The following is a 14,178-nucleotide window of genomic DNA, read 5'->3' as shown; positions in this document are numbered from 1 at the left end:
ATAGGTACAGTGAATATCTCCTAAATATGTACCGTTTGAAAGATATATTTGTAGCAGCGGGTGACGTCACCGGCACGTGGGCACTTTGCACTGAATAGACGGCACGCCAGATTATGCCTTCCATTTAGAGTGCTGTGCCGTGACTGTGACTCGCATGCATGCATGGAAGTGACCTCATTGGAAGCTGGCCATTCAAACAGCTGCAGAGTGCGACCCCCAGAAGGGAAGACTGGGTGAAAATGGAAGAGGTGACAGTGCACCATTAGAGGGCTTAGTTTTAAGGTTAGTCTGTCATAATGTGCTAGTATGCGGTACATAAATTATGACTAAAACTGCCAAGGGCTCCATTTTATTTTATTATTTTTATTCCAGAACTTTGCTACTGCTTTAACTGCTTGCCTGGTGTTTTTTTAAAATGATTGTATAGTGGGTTCTTATTTCCGTACACACAAACATATCAACTGACGTGGAGGAATAGGCTACATAGCAGATGTTGGTACTTTATTATGTTCTGTTTATGTGTGTCTTAAATTCATTGTACTCTTGCAGAGAGGACGTTGCTCCACCAAAAAGCCGGACTTCCACTGCTCGGAGCTATATAGGAAGCAATCACTCCTCACTGGGATCCTTGTCCCCATCAAACATGGATGGTTATTCAAAGGCCCGTTACAACCAGGTACCAAGTGAAGAGCATGAGCATCCAGCAAGCCAAAATCCAAGCTTCAACGCTCCCAAGGTAGCAGGTCCAAATCTTAGCAGAATGGGGGCCATTCCTGTCATGATTCCAGCACAGAGCAAAGATGGCTCAATAGTGTGAAAGGTTCATTGTGTATCCTGTATATGCAGGTGACACCACATCCATAAGACTTTCTTGGTTTTGTTCCTTCCCTGCACATTCCTTAAGGATCCACCACTGGCTGAGGTCACTTGTACATTCAGCTTAATAACTGGTTCTGCACAGCGGTTACTATTTCACTTATGTGCTTAGTCATATCATAAGAAAATCTATATATTTTCAGGCAGAAAATCCATCGTTTTTTTAGCAGTTACTTGGGGGTAAGGGTATAAACACAAGCTGAAGTGCAGAAGATGTTGGCATGTCCCCATATTTCAGATTTCTTTGGAAGGTACCAGTCAAGTATTAGGCACTCTTGTATAGCTGTAAACTGATGAACTGTTGGATAAGTTGGTCATGTTTTTAGGAAAGCCACTGATTATGGCATGCATCCAAGTGCAGGAATGTCAGGCAATGCTTCAGTCTTTGTAATGTGTTTTTTTTATTTATTATTTTGTTTCATTACTAATTAGTAGTGCATAATAAACAATTTGTGTGCAGTGTAGCACACATCGGGCATGAATCCAATTCTATATTAAGTTTGAGTAGCTTGCACAATGTAGTCAGCACATGCAAGGGCAGTTGTTTACTATAGCTACTCCTGTGTATGTATTATGAAGGCAGCTGTTGTCCCCTGGATTAGATGCAGATGATCCCTTGACAAGTGCAAATGGTACTTTTTCCCATGCCACCCACCTTTTCTTTCAAGATTGTTTTAAGTGCATTTCAATATTACGTAGAAGAGATAACTAGAAGACAAACTGTTGTCAGGAGTGGACGAGTATGTGTTTTTGTTTTTGGGGGGGGTTTGGGTTTTTTTTCTTTAACCACTCAGCTGAACAAAACATCCTGTAACTCTGTGTTTGCACAGGTCTGTATTGTGATCCAGTTGGCTATATCTGGGGGGGTTCCATCCTGATTGCCTAACCGCTGTTCTTGCAGGTAGATCTGTCATTGTGTAAAGTGTGGAGTGCTGGCATAAGGATTTGACTGCCCCATATATCTCCACTTGGCAGTCCCTTAACATTTATATTGGCTGCTTTCACGTCTTAGCTGCTCTGTGGGACCCTGGCCAGGATATCTTCTCCACCTCCAGGATTGGATCGTCATTAGACCTTAAAGGGAATCAATATTGGTATTGTACACGTTTTGTGTCATTTTAATTAGGACTAAAAAAAGGTTTACATTTCCTAGGATATGACAAAGTGCTCCCTGTAAATTTGCCTGTCCCCGTGACTCTGTTTTTTGGTTTTGTAAAGCGCTGCCACTCATAAGAATCTTCTGCATCCAAACACATTTCAGTTTCTTGATCCCACTTTATGCGCTTTTTTCATCCGCCGCCTCCTACAGGACACAGTAGAGCCATAGCTGCCAGAGGGGGGACCAGGCAAACAAAACACTCAGAAGATTCTTTGGCAGTCTTCAAGAGAGTGAAGGTTAGGTTTGTGCAACAGACAAGTATAAAGTATTTTACAAGAAGAATCTTTCAGGTTTTTTTTTTCCTTAGGTCGTGACAGCATTGCTTTAAAATCGGGGAAATATGCATATTAATATTATGTAGTCCTCTATCTAAACAGCAGGTGTAGCTCGAGTCTCCTTTTTTCATGTCAATTTCAATTTTTTTTTTTTTTCAGCTGTGCTATAAGAAGCCTGTTATCTATAGAACATAAACTAAGAAAATAAGATTACATTTACCCAAAACCAATAGTTTCCCTTTAAATTAATTCTAGATGTCCTCAATTAGAGCATTCACTTGAGGATGAATGATATGGAAATGCTGCCATCTGCTTTCTAGTAAGAATTGCATCAGAATATATGGTACATTGACCAGGTGATGACAGATGCAGTAAAAGGCCAAGCCATGATCTCTCTGCCAGGGTTCCCTGGGGCGGGGGGCTGTAAGGTTGTGGCATGGATTTATTTTTCACTTGTCCCACTCATTCCAGATTGGAGAAATCTGTTTCAGGAGGAGTGATTCTTTAAGTCTTGTAAACCTTTTAAAATATTAGTCTATCAGAGCAAGTCTTAACTGTGGTTAAGTTTGTGGTATCATTAAGAATTAACAAAGTGCCATTGCAAGTGTTGGTCTAAGTTTCATCCTTGGATAGTCCTGTTGTGCTGCCATATGGATGGGTGCAGTACAGACCCATTTCACACCTGCTCCAGATTGCCCCGATGGTGCCTTTATAAATCAAAAACCTTATGCAGGAATGTATCTCTGAAGACGCGTGTGCCTACATTTGTCTTTCTGAAGGTGCTTTAAATGTGAAGGCACTGACTGTCCTTTCTAACTACACTGAATGATTCAATGTTTCTATGTCATAGCCATCCTCGTACTCGAGTTAATGAGATACAGTGCAATATGACTAAATGTATTCTCCATTTATTGGGTTATAAGCCCGAGTATGACGATGAGCTTGCTGTATTTTTCTGCTTTATATTGACACGCTCCATCACGGCTATATAAGTCACTCACTGCATTGTATTTATGTTTCTAGGAATTATGCCGATTCCTTACATTACAGGCTAGTGTGTTAAAGGACCAATAAAATTTAAAGTCTGTGACCTTTCTGTAACAGAGCAATCGAAACCACTTATGACTACGGATGTTGTAAGCTGCTACAGCTGTAAAGATTTTCTACTATCAACAGACCTTTGATAAAGGGAGTTTCATGAGTTGGCCTTAAGGGCAGTTCAGTGGAATTAATAAGCAGTAGGACAGCTACGTTGAGGGGTGGGCGATTTGCTCCCTCCACATTTTGGTCTTGTTTATCCAAAATGTACTTTTTTTTTTTTTCCCCCAAATACATTTGTAAAACCTTTCAAACCTATGTTCCTGGAAACCTCAAATTATATGATCTAAACTCACCACTTGCATTTATTTGACCTTTTAATGGGGGTTTATTGGGGATTGTTTAAAGACACTAATTTTGCCTAATCGGAGCAAAGTGACAGTGTGTGCAGATAACCCCCCACCACCAGGTGGTGCCTAGCTGCTTTCCTTTGTCCCCTCTTGCTGCAGCATCCCAGCGGGTCTAAGCTCAGTTGTCAGGACTTAGGCAGCCCATAGATGATGCAGGTTTTTTTTTTTTCCTTTTTCCTGCAACCTAGGGTTGCACATTACAAAATCGCTTGATTCACACATCAACACAGTGTAGATGGGGGAATCCCTCCCATGGAACAATTGGGTTTTCCCAGTGGGGACGCAGGGAGCCGTTCCTTCCAAGAGAACACAGCGATTTGTTGCTGGCATCTTTAGCTGCCTGCAATAATCACATACTAAAAATCCGATTATGCTGGTTGTACCCAGCTCTATCGAGAGACTGACTTGGGTACAATCAGCCTGGCCATAGATTTGTCAAATCTCAGCCAGTCCCTGCTGAACTGCTCATTTTTTATAAAGGGGAAGATTTTAGCGCAGTGGCAGTCGTGCGGATCTTTTTTCCTATTTGTGTCTTACAGTACAGCAGCTGTGGATCGTACACCTGCCCAGTCGCTGAGATGGACTCCTAATTGGGCTGTAGCACTTTTTTTTTTTTTTTTTTTTTTTCTGGTGTTAAACCATCTATGGCCAGCTTTAGACGGGGGATGATGCCACAATCCACCCCCTCCCCACATGATAGTGTTCAGGCCTAGTTTTTGGCCGTGTAGGGTCAAGTATTGCAACATGGGAATGGTCATGTGCTCTGTTGGCTAGTTCTCTGATGGAGAGGGAGGTGGCTTGGTAGCGTGGCTCAGTAAATGTAACCCCTTGGGGGATGGGCTGTCTGCAGACACTGGGTGAAAATGACAGTATCGCTTTAAGATCACACAGTGCACATTTAGGTATTTAACTTTGGTTTTTAAAAAGTTTTTCTTTTCTAGAACACATTCCATGTTGACCAGTCAGCAGCAGACTTAGTTTTCATTTGTTGCAGGAGTCACAGCTCCACCCCCTGGAATTGTCTTTAGAAGCTAGGGGTTGGACTGCATCCTTATGAACTAGGATTGTGGGGACCATTGGCATATAAGTTGCACTTTCAGAAACCAATATATTGCATAAAATTAATAATTTTGCAATGGTAAAGAGCTGTATTCTTGAAGAACAAGGTTCTAGCTCCATAATTTGTTTCCTAATTTCTAATAAAATGAGAGTCCAAACTACCGTGTCCACTATGAGTATACTACAAATTAATTTTAGGGTTTCTTAAGTTATGTGATGGACCGTGTCAATATTACAAATGTTCTAAAATTCTAATTGGGTGGAAATGTGTGTTTTTTTTGTCTAACGATTCCACTGTTTTAATTGCTAACAAATACATACCTGTTACAGATTTTCATTTCTATTGTTCACTGGCTAGTTTTTCAAAGTGTTGAATTGAGCCAAGACATATTTTACCCTCATATCTGATTGCTGACATCCCAAAGCGAAGAAAATGAAATCAATTTACTTTTATCTACTTTAATGCAATGATGAAATCCAATCAGTACATATCGAACATAATATGCCTTTTTAATACACCTTATCAGAATGGAACTTCTGGCGGTTGTGGTACAGCGGAGCTGGCCCTTTTTTAAAGGGGTTTCCTTCAGAAGGTCTGATTGAGCACAATTTAATTATCGCTTACCGTTTTTATATCTTCTTAATGAATTTGAACAACACACTCGTGTTCAGTTTTCTTTTTTATGTACACTAAGGGCTTTCAGACTTGTAATATTTTTCGTAGTTTTGTGAAACTTCTGTACTTTTTAAAATAAAAACTTACGGTGAAATCCAGACTTGTCTCTTTCAGCTTTTTGTCAGCAGTTTGATTTTCTGACTTAAATCTTTGAATTAAAACACTAACTGATTCTTCCTGATTCTTCCCTTCTGCTTAATATCTTTACAAATCAGATCATTTCCAGCTTTTGTCTGGATTACTATGTCTAAGAATTATTTCGATCAGGTAAAAATAAGTTACTTTTTCAGTGTATGGTTTCTAGTGAATGTAAAGACTTTTTTTGGGGGGTGGTAGTTAAGGGTTATAATATTGTAAAATAAACATTCCATACACCCCTTTTTATTCTATTTATGATGCGGTATTCAAACTATATACCATGCAATATGAACAAAGCATATATCACTCTATAGTGTGTACTTGTCGCAATGTTGAACACTAACTGCTGGTTCACATATGTGCGGGCCGCGTTTTGAATGGACTCCTGTGCCCCTTGACACGCAGGGAAGAAGTCCCTGCACTTCTCCTGAAAACGCAGCCTGCACAAAGAACCTCTGTTTCCAGTACGGTTCCGTGGTGGTGCAGCTGCACGGATTTTCGTGTGGATCCGCAGCCGCACCACTCGCACATATGTGAACCTTGGGTAGATTTACTAAAACTGGTTCACTCAGAATCTGGTGCAGCTGTGCATGGTAGTCATCAGCTTCTAACCTCAGCTTGTTCAGTTACGCTTTGGCAATAAAACCTGGCAGCTGATTGGTTTCTGTGCTGAAGTGCGCCTGATTTTATACTCTCCAGGTTTAATAAATAAACCCCCCAAGTGTCATTTTTGTCTGCTTCATTCCTCTGCTATCTGCATAAATCACTTCTAACAGGTATTCCTGATACCAGGAGAAAAATTATGATGGGGAGGGACCTCCAGCAGACTGACAACCTCAGCTCTGTTCCTGTGAGCTGTGTGAAGGAGGGTGTGTATCTCCCTCCAATCAGCTCTCAGAGCACTCTTCACTGAGCTCTTTCAGCTGTTCGCCCCCTTTTTTCTGACCTGTCAGACAAGCTTTGTAAATTCAGTAGCTGTAGAGAAGGGAAGACTGCAGATAAACAGGTACAACTTATGTAGGAGGATTTATTTTATCTCTATCACCTGCGGCCAGTCTATTCACTGGGTATAGATAAGGGTTTACAACCACTTTAACTACTGTAAGTAATGGGAAATCCAAATATCTTGAGTTGTCATGAGAGAAAATGTGAACGATGCACATAGAGTAGGGATGAACTCGGGCATGTTGGGACATGAGTCCAAACCTGCCTTAGCCGCCCCACCAAAGGGACAAAGCGGACAGCCAATCATATGTGGCAGACATGCCCTGCAGCTGCATGTGTACAAGGGATGTGGATATAAAGTCTACACACCCCTATTAAAATGTCAGGTTTCTGTGATGTAAAATAAAATGAGACAAAGATAATTTCAGAACTTTTTCCACCTTAATGTGACCTATAAACTGTACAACTCTATTGAAAAACAAACTGAAATCTTTTAGGGGGGGGGGGAGTAAAAATAAAAAAACAAAATAATGTGGCTGCATAAGTGTGCACACCCTCTTATAACTGGGGATATAGCTTGTGTTCAGAATTAGGCAATCACATTCAAAATCATGTTAAATAGTAGTCAGTACACACCTGCCATCATTTAAAGTGCCTCTGATTAACCCCAAATAAAGTTCAGCTGTTCTAGTAGGTCTTACCTGACATTTTCTTAGTCGCATCTTACAGCAAAAGCCATGGTCCACAGAGAGCTTCCAAAGCATCAGAGGGATATCATTGTTAAAGGGTATCAGTCAGGAGAAGGGTACAAAAGAATTTTCAAGGCATTAGATATACCATGGAACACAGTGAAGACAGTCATCAAGTGGAGAAAATATGGCGCAACAGTGACATTACCAAGAACTGGACGTCCCTCCAAAATTGATTAAAAGACGAGGAGAAAACTGGTCTGGGAGGCTGCCAAGAGGCCTACATCAACATTAAAGGAGCTGCAGGAATATCTGGCAAGTACTGGCTGTGTGGTACATGTGACAACAATCTACATATGTCTGGGCTATGGGGTAGAGTGGCAAGATGGAAGCCTTTTTTATTTATTTTTTACCATTATTATTAGTTTCAATATCTCAATATTACAAAATTCAATTATCACATCATTCAACAAAACAAAGAAAAACTTCCCTTTTCTCATTGCACCCAAAGTCACCCTACCCAATCCTAATTGTACCCACCCACCAAATTTTTACCCCTATTTTTCCCCCAGTTCCCTCCCTTCTATTAATCTCAGGATCTCCTTCTCTTCTTTCCTATCTTCCTACCTCCTGTTTCCCATCTTTTTCTTTTTTTTCTCACATTTCTTACCGTTTCATTTTACCTTTTCCTTCTTTTTATCATTCTCAAATCTTTGCAATTCAGCCTATTTATTTGATCTTTTAAACCCATCCCATAGCCTGTATTGAGGTAGGCTGGCGAGGAGGGAGTTACAGTAGTCAAGTCGTGATTTAATAAGGGAGTGAATGAGTTGCTTTGTAGTTTCAGGAGTTAGGAACGTGCGTATTTTGGAGATGTTGCGGAGGTGGAGTCTGCATGAATTTGTCAGCGATTGGACCTGGGGCTGGAAAGACAGATTGGAGTCTAGAATGACACCTAGTACTCTGGCTTGCGGGTTGGGGCTGATGGTGGCGTTGTTGGTTGTGATGGAGAGGTTAGGCGGGGGGGGGGAAACTAGGAGCTTGGTTTTGGCAAGGTTTAATTTGAGGAAGTGGAGTGACATCCAGTCTGATATGTCGTTCAGAAGGCTAGTGATTGCCCTACTAGGTGTATTCTACCACCTAGTTAGGCATTTGTAATTCGTTTCTACCACCTTCATATCTATAGCCCCTTGCATTAATGTAAATATTTTTTTTTGTTGCTCGTTAAATGATATTCTAAGCTCCCTTTCCCATTTTTCTATATAATTGCGGTAAGGTACCGTGTTTCCGTGTCTTGCTTTCACTAAACAGTTGTTCTAATGGGTTTAAATTCTCCATTGTTCTTAATGGTGTTGGGAGTGTTGCAACAAAATGACTTAATTGAACATATTTTCATTCATCTAATATGAAAAACACCTCCTTGTTATTTTTAAGCTCTAGAAAGGGACATATTTCTCCTTTTTTCATTATCTTTTTTTAATTGTGCATTCCCTTTCCTTATCCATATACGAGAAGTAACTTCCCTCCCAGGTGGGAAATATGTTCCCACTAGTGGTATTAACTGAATTAAATTTCAAACCCATTTGTTTGTGAATTCTCTCCCAAACCTTGATTACGATCCATGTATAAGTTCTCATGCCAATTTACGGTACTGCCGTGGCAACCAAACAGTCCTCTCTTACTGTGTCTCACAAAGTGTATGTTCTATCTTAACCCAACTTTTCCCTATTGCAAAGTATGTCCAATCAAAAATGCGTGACAACAAAACAGAACAGTAATATCTCTTAAAATCTGGCACATTTAAACTCTCCTCTTTTTCCCTACAAAGCACTTCATAGCTTATTCTGTTTTTTATTTCCACAAATGTACCTCAATATCATTCTCTTAATCACTTTAAAATCGCTTCCTGGAAGCTGTATGGGTAACATGAAATTTTATATAGAATTTTCGGGACAGTAATAATTTTTACTAAATGTATCTGTCCTATCCTGTAGAGTGGTCCAACCGCCATTCTCCTCAGTCCATGATTTGGATGGGTTTATTTTGAAATTTGATATATCTCCATATTGTTTTAATAGTCTCAATAAATTAGGTAATGTCAGCCTAGGGTTTACAATGTAAAATAGCATATCGTCATTACATGCTGCCACCTTATGTTCGATCTCAGCTATCTGTATCCCTTTTACATCTAGACTATATATCGCACTGTTGCCAAAAAAGGCTCTAGAGATATAACAAACGGGCAACAATGGGCACCTGTCTTGTTTCGTTATACATTTTAAAATACTCTGATAACGAGCCATTAAATTTTATTGCGGCGGATGGGCAACTATAAAGTTTTTGGGTGGGGAAGCAGAGGCGGAGGAGAGTGGGGGAAGAGAGAAACTTCTCGTGTTGATCCTGTCGGTTGATGTTGAAAAGGCTTTCGATAGGGTAGCCTGGGGCTTCATGATGGATACACTAGGGGTTTTGGGAAAGGGCCCAAAAGGGGAAAGGGCCTAAAAAACCTATTTTCTGTATTTCTAGTCTCTCACAAAATCCAATAAATCTTCTGGGAACTTCAATCTTGCAGAGTGGCCATCTCTCCATCCAATTTAAACATACAGGAAATCCCCAGCTGTAGCATACATTGTTTTCTCAATTGTTCTAGGAGTGGTTTCAATAATCTTCTGGCCAGTGTTTCTGATGTTATGTCAGCAAAAATCTGTAAACTTGTATCTTTGTATTGAATTACTGGTCTCCCTCTTAATATCTTCCATAAATCCACTCTATCCTTATAATAATGACATTGTATGACCACATCTCTGGAGTTTCCATTTGCAGTTCTTTGAGCTCTTCTTATTCTATGTACACTATTTTTAGATGCTTTGTTACTGGTCTGTCCATTATGTATGTAATGTATTATACATTTTCCTCGTTCTCTCCATCAAGTCCTCTCCTTGTGAAATCTTGGGAGGGTCTCTTTAGTCTTTTTCCTTTTTTCTTCCCCTCTCCTCCTCTCGGATGTCTCCACTTCACCTCCTCTAAGCCCACCGGGTGATCCTCCCCAAAAGATCCATAATCAGATCTAGCCCTTATAGATTTTGTGACTTACCCTCTTCAGTGGCTCGTCATGTTTCCTCTGCTTCACCTTCCTCCGCCCTTGCTGCTGCTGCTCTGGACACTGCACCAGCCTCTCTGGCCTTCTTCCCAGGAGTGTTCCAGGGCACTGACAGGTGAGCTGGTCGAATATGGGGCGGTCGCTGTGGGGGGATAACCTTCCGTGGGGTTCACAATTGCTTCCTAAATGGATTGGATGAGCAGGCTCTCCTCCACGTTTCACTCAGACCGGTGTCCGAGCCTCTCAGTCCCTCTCTCCGTCCGCAACGTGGCCGCCTGGCAGTCACCACACTGCTCCCCCTCCTCATATACCGGCATCCGAGACCCCCTTCACCCACCCGCACTCTGGCTCAAGCAGACGGCCTCACTGCATCTCTCTTCAATAGGGCTCTTCCAGGTGGGGCATTCAGAGGCACCCCAAGAGCCCACACCCTCCTGGGCATGGCTATGGCTAATGGGACGCAGGAGCTCCGGTGATCCGGAGCTCTCATCACAAGCACTCTGTCGGTGCCATGATCAGGCACCTCCCCCCAATTCGGAAGCCTTTTTTTTACGAAGAAAAACATCCAAGCCCAGCTAAATTTTGCAAAAACACATCTGAAGTCTCCCAGAAGCATGTGGGAAAATGTGTTATGATCTGATGAAACCAAGGTTGAACTCTTTGGCCATAATTCCAAAAGATATGTTTGGTGCAAAAACACTGCACATCATCAAAAGAACACCATACCCACAGTGAAGCATGATGGTGGCAACATCATGCTTTGTTGCTGTTATTCTTCAGCTGGAACTGGGGTCTTAGTCAAGGTAGACAGAATTATGAACAGTTCCAAATACCAGTAAATATTGGCACAAAACCTTCAGGCTTCTCCTAGAAAGCTGAACATGAAAGTGAACTTAATCTTTCAGCATGACAATGACCCAAAGCATCCAAATCAACGAAGGAATGGCTTCACCAGAGGAAGATTAAAGTTTTGGAATGGCTCAGCCAGAGTCCAGACCTGAATCCGATCACAAATCTGTGGGGTGATCTGAAGAGGGCTGTGCACAGGAGATGCCCTCACAATCTGACAGATTTGGAGTGTTTGTACAAGGAAGAGTGGGCAAGTTTTGCCAAGACTCATACCCAAAAAGAGTGAGTGCTGGAATAAAATCAAAAGGTGCTTCAACAAAGTATCAGTTTAAGGGTGTGCTTACGTATTCAACCATATTATTTTAGTGTGTTTTTGTTATTTTAACTTTCCACCACCTAAAAGATTTTAGTTAAAGGTGGAAAAAGTTCTGAAATTCTCATTTTTTTACATTACAGAAACCTGACATTTTAACAGGGGGTTTAGACTTTTTATATCCACTGAATGCAACTGTGAGGCAGGGAATGCCTCCGCTGACTTTAATTGACTGTTTTCTTTGCCAGCTTCATGTTTGTATAGATCAGACTTGTGCCCAAACCTTCCATAGCTCATCTCTAATAGAAAGCAGTTGTATTCTTTTGTGCCCTTGCAAAGAGCCTGCATTGATCTATTCTGATTAATGTACCTGCTGAATGAAGAGCGAAGGTGCTGCTTCAATGCTGAACCCTTAGCTGATCGAATAGTACAATGTGCACACGTGGGGGGAAAAAGACAGTTCCTACATAAATTTTATGGGAATTGTGTAGTATTAAGGCTGTCAAGTGAATGTCATGTTTTGATTTATCTTTAATTAACAGTCACCTAATATCCTATTGTGGTAGATTTAAACGCCCTGTGATGTAATGCAGCCACATGATCCACTGTGGTCTCATTATTGGATTATTGGCAATAACACAAATGGTTTCCACAATTTAACCCTTATGATACTAGTTTCTAGAAATCAAGACAAGATAAAGGCATGCAATGTAATCGTGTGTGGCATTGTTATGCTTTGTTAATTATAGCTTGGATCTGTTTATTTGGGAAGTAATTATTGTGCTCTGTACGTAGATGTAGAGCACTGGCAACTGCTTCATTTAAAGCTACATCCCAGTCTAGATTTGACAGTTATGTTTTAATAATGTCTAATCCTATCTGCACAAGTCGGTTGAAACTAATCAGACATAACTGTATTTCCCCATGCTATACAACTCAGGAGTAATCTGGCATTCTTGGGACACCAAATATTGTTCAGAATATGAGTGTAGGCATTCTGAGCCTTACGTATTGTAGATACCTTGCTAACAGGGGAGATGTTGCATGGGGCGACTTGTTACATGTATGAAGAATGTACACAATCAAGCTGTAGGGGGGTGTCGTAAACCTTGTATTTGGTTAAAGAATAGCTATACCCAAAAATAAAAATGTAATAAATTTGCAGCTTACCGGTCTTTAGATGTGGTGGTTGCATTTCTTTTTGAGACTAAGAATATTTTTGGCAAGTACAGACAAAACCTGGAACATTGAAGGGTAAATGATTCAGCAAAGGAGTCAGCCTGTCAAGTGAATGTTGCCGCACCCTGAATGGGCAAAGTTCAAGCTCTTTTTAAGAACTTGCCCAAAGCTGAAGTGCATACAGCTTGTAGCAGGGGGTTCACCTGGTGTTCTGGGTGGTATACCTTGATGGAACCATTTAGCAGTAGCTTTCCACAGACTGTGATGTGGGGCACTTCAGGATACATATATATTTTATTTTCACAAGTGGTGACAAAAGCAGACACCATATCCTTACAGTGAGACTGTGACCTACCAGTGTAGGGTAAACAGACACTGTGCACAGACCTCCCTGACCCACTGATAATCTCCAGCTACTCCTTCCTCTGGGCCACCATCAAAATATTTGCCATTGTAGCAATACCAAGGTACCATCCATCATATGATGGTGGTTTGGGCCTGGCATTGGCCGCTAGACTGCAGTATTGTATCATGAGAGGTTACATGTTCCCCCATACCCAGAAGAACTAGATATTTTGTGATCCTGTCACTTTACCCCCTTTACACTTTAGTTTTGTGGTGTTACCCCACAATCATTCGTACGGACCATTTGTTTTAAATTGTATGCCAACACACTATAAAAATCAACCTAGAGCCAATTTTTTAAGCAAGGCATAATGTGGTGAGCTGCAGCACCAGCCCTTCAGAATCTTCCATACATGTTCATTGGGGAGAATGTTCCCCTATATTCGGGAGTACCAGCTACATCACAGGGTGCCAACAGTCAAACATGGAAGGGTAAATAATGTAGCAGAGGTTGTGGCCTGTTAGGTGCCAATTCAAATGAACGGCACAACAACCGATGTAAGAATGCATTACAGCATTGCATAGGTGTGAATTCGGGGAAAAAAAAAAAAACTAGTCTTACTGTACAAAAATTGTTAATTTCCAGTTTGGCCCATTTTATAACATTAAAGTTGCACTAAACTCTGGTTTAAAGGAAAAATTGATGTACTGAACACCAAAACATACCTTCTATTGATCTACTATTTTTTTGCTGCAGTGTGGCTACATTTCTTGTCCATGGTCCCACTGTATGTAGGGAGCCACTATCTATTCATATCTTCTCGATCCGGAGTTAACTAGAAACTATGGGGTTTGAAGTGTGAATACAGAAGTGCAGGATTGCAGCCAGTGTGCAATGCTTGATCCAATCAAATGAGGCAGAAAAGGGAGTTTTCAGGGGTCCACAGAGATGAATGAAAAATAGGTTGCAGGACCATTAAACAGTGGATGTGTATGAATATTCTATATATTGTTTATGATCACTGTAACATTATTTTTGGTGCAAAGCATGAAAGTTATACACCAACCAGCTACAGCATTATGACCATGGACAAGTGAATTTCACTGATTATCTTGTTACTTTGGCA

At 40.9% G+C, this 14,178-nt stretch overlaps 1 protein-coding gene across 3 annotated transcripts in view; it reads left to right on the top strand.

Moving 5' to 3' along the window:
• CXADR (CXADR cell adhesion molecule) overlaps positions 1 to 14,178 on the top strand; it is an 87,873-nt gene that overhangs the window by 58,291 nt on the left and 15,404 nt on the right. The window contains exon 7 of one of the 3 annotated variants that reach the window (XM_089657384.1): positions 550 to 676. In XM_089657384.1, the coding sequence (XP_089513510.1) occupies positions 550 to 676 (127 nt within the window). Of the gene's footprint in view, positions 1 to 549; positions 5,592 to 14,178 lie in introns of those variants that run through there. The other 2 variants (XM_089657383.1, XM_089657382.1) reach the window with 2 other exon arrangements.

The sequence above is a fragment of the Staurois parvus genome, unplaced genomic scaffold, assembly GCF_062004578.1.
Source record: "Staurois parvus isolate SC_StPar_1 unplaced genomic scaffold, SC_StPar_1.0 ptg000988l, whole genome shotgun sequence".
In the NCBI taxonomy this organism is placed as follows: domain Eukaryota; kingdom Metazoa; phylum Chordata; class Amphibia; order Anura; family Ranidae; genus Staurois; species Staurois parvus.
Note: the sequence above shows the minus strand (reverse complement) of the source record. Positions and strands in the feature narration are given on the sequence as shown.